At 42.8% G+C, this 2,679-nt stretch overlaps 1 protein-coding gene across 1 annotated transcript in view; it reads right to left on the bottom strand.

Annotated features, from left to right (window-relative positions):
* selenom (selenoprotein M) overlaps nt 1-1,750 on the bottom strand; it is a 3,133-nt gene extending 1,383 nt beyond the window's left edge. The window contains exons 1-4 of the mRNA XM_035657672.1: nt 1,501-1,750; nt 714-749; nt 512-546; nt 311-389 (exon numbers count right to left, since the gene is read on the bottom strand). Of these exons, the coding sequence (XP_035513565.1) occupies nt 311-389; nt 512-546; nt 714-749; nt 1,501-1,596 (246 nt within the window). The 5' untranslated portion in view covers nt 1,597-1,750. The remainder of the gene's footprint in view (nt 1-310; nt 390-511; nt 547-713; nt 750-1,500) is intronic.
* Between the last annotated feature and the right edge of the window lie 929 nt (nt 1,751-2,679).

Raw genomic sequence — 2,679 nt, 5'->3', positions numbered from 1 at the left:
GGTTTTCAGCTTGGTGGTGGGAGTTCTGCCCCCAAGTGGCCAAAAAAACTAAAATTAATGCAACACATTGTATTCAAAAAAGCGGCCGTGTGCAGGATTTTAAAATTGACTTCAGTAACTGGTTGAATAAGATCTTGTCCCCCTCACTTCCACAGAGCCAACCACTCTGAAAACAACCCATAGCCAACGATTTACATTCTGATTGCCATATTAAATCATATTAAAGATGCTATAATCACACACATGAGCTTTAATATATGGTCAAAAAAAGTACATTGCAATATAAAACCACAGCAAAACAAAGACTTACATCCAGCTCTTCGTAATAGTGGTTCAGGAGGACAAGCTCAGGGTCGGCCCCAGGAATATGCTTCATCACCAGGTTATGGCTGAGGTAGAGATGGTCAGGGATTGGCACATTGGAGAGAAAATGCTGGAATATTTACAGTGTGCATCATAAAAAAACAGACTTAAGAACAAGTCACAGCAGCGTACGTAAGTCAAAGGATACTAAAGAGGAATGTCCTGGACCACAAAGGCTTTGACCTGCAGACAGAGGTGGTGATTAATGTTTTTCACTCAGAGCTGGTTTCATTGACAGATCTGTGGGGGGTTATGTGAAACCCCAGATGTGAAAAGTGTTTCTCAGAGAGGAAACAGGCAAATGTTGTCTTATTTTGTTCCTATTGGTTATACAACAGAAGGAAACTCACCTCTCTGAGCCTGTTCAGTTGTCATCCACCACAGGTCTGGAAACACAAAAATACAAGAAATCGTTACATGAAGCACTTGTACTTTTGAAGTGGGACATCACCTGGATTCGGAATAAGATACATTTCTGATATATTTCTGCATCTAAAATGTGTTTGCATTCTTTCATTGTGCTGCAGTTTTTTGGGTTAGGTTCCTTATTGTGTGTAATGTGTCACTGCAGCGTTGAATCCTTTGTACAGAGCACAGATTTGGGTAGGCTCCTGGGATGGATGCCTAGCCTAGAAATTTGAGCCCCAGGTATTGAGTCGCAGGTGTGACTAACACAACAATAGCAACATATAACAAGCTTTTCTTCGGTGGTGCTGGCAGGGTGGTGATTTGGTGACACCCTGGGGGAAAAGTGCATGGTTTCTCACAAAAAGAAGGGTAGAGTTACTGAAACTTTTGTGCAGGAATCCGACATCCTGTTACACACCCTCGGTCCCCTTTTCAGCTAAAAAAGCCATTATGTGTAAGATCTCATGGTTGTCACAAATGCATATATTATCTGCACAGTCCGTGGGTTTAATTGGGAATAGTGAAAACGCATGGAGACTCCCCGAGGAGAAGCATTCGCGCATGCGCCCAGCACGGAAATTTAAGGAATTAAACGCATCCATCCACACATTTAGCAAAAATCAGACTCAGAGCATGTGCTCAAAGCCTCGGCCGACAGCCACAGTCAATATAATTCACCCTACTTTCACAAATAAAGCGTGATATCATGAAAGCCACGGTGTACTGTACCTCCACCCTCGCTTTTGCGAGCCCGTCCAGTTTCTTCAGATCCACATCGTAGGCCGAGGCGCAGTGAAGTAAACTGGCAAACACGATGAGCCACATTATTTCTCCTCCTGGTTCAGATCGTCGGACCAGGACTCCGGTCTGCTCCGGCACCAGTGTCTGCAGATGTGCTTTAGGTAAGTAAAGGTAACTGAGGTTGAAGGGAGGAGGAGAGATGATGTGCAGCGATGTCACGTCCGGACCTCTTGCCACGTCAAATATTTGTCTCAGAGAGGCGTGGAGAGGGCGCTCATTGGTTCTCTGCGAGATCCCCATCAAGATACTGTTAATCCCATAGATTTGATACGCAAACTATGGTTAATCCTTGCAAATGCTAAAAGGAAAGAGATCACTTTACAGCCACATATTGCTTGTTCACTGCATTCATCATATTTATTAAACGTCACTTTAAGCAGAAAATGGCAGGTGGTGTGTTTTATATTTAGAAACAATGATGATGGCTGCTGCAATGAAGATATTATGCAAACATTAATGTATGACTATAAATGGGGAGTACATGTAGGAGAGAATATGGTAAACTGAGTACATAGAAGGAGTTAGCTGTGATGAAATGGAAGAATCCTGTCAAGAAATGTGTTCTTTGCCATGTTAAATGATTTCTTAAATTGCAAATTTGTGTCTGGCACACATGATGGAGTTATAATGTTAATGTCAATATTCAAAGGCTGAACCCAAAAGCAGACTCAAGACTGGTAAGAGGTGAAAAAAAGGCATCTTTATTCCTGAGAATATGGGAATATGGGTTTGAATCCAGGGATGAAGGCTTGCAGTGGGAAATCCGGTGTGGAGAGCTGAACTGAGGGACATAACAACATAACGATCCAACAGGGACTGGATGTAAGCACAGACTTCTTATAGTGGTGAAGTGAAGTCTTGATTGTAGCTGATCAGCAGGTGAGCAGAGACAGACAGACAGACAGACAGACAGAGGGGGGAGGGAGCAAGCAAACAGACCCAACCCAAAAAGTACACCTCACTCACACTAAAAGGTGCTTGCTCATGGTGGTACTGTTGGGTCTCTGTAAATAATGTTATAAGGAGTTTGGTCTAGACCTGCTCTATTTGAAAAGTGTCCTGAGATAACTTCTGTTATGAATTGGCGCTATACAAATAAAATGGAAT

The sequence above is a fragment of the Morone saxatilis genome, unplaced genomic scaffold, assembly GCF_004916995.1.
Source record: "Morone saxatilis isolate NCDOM2014 unplaced genomic scaffold, NCSU_SB_2.0 Contig16, whole genome shotgun sequence".
Classification (NCBI taxonomy): domain Eukaryota; kingdom Metazoa; phylum Chordata; class Actinopteri; family Moronidae; genus Morone; species Morone saxatilis.
The sequence above is the reverse complement of the archived record's forward strand: the minus strand, read 5'-3'. Positions and strand labels throughout refer to the sequence as shown.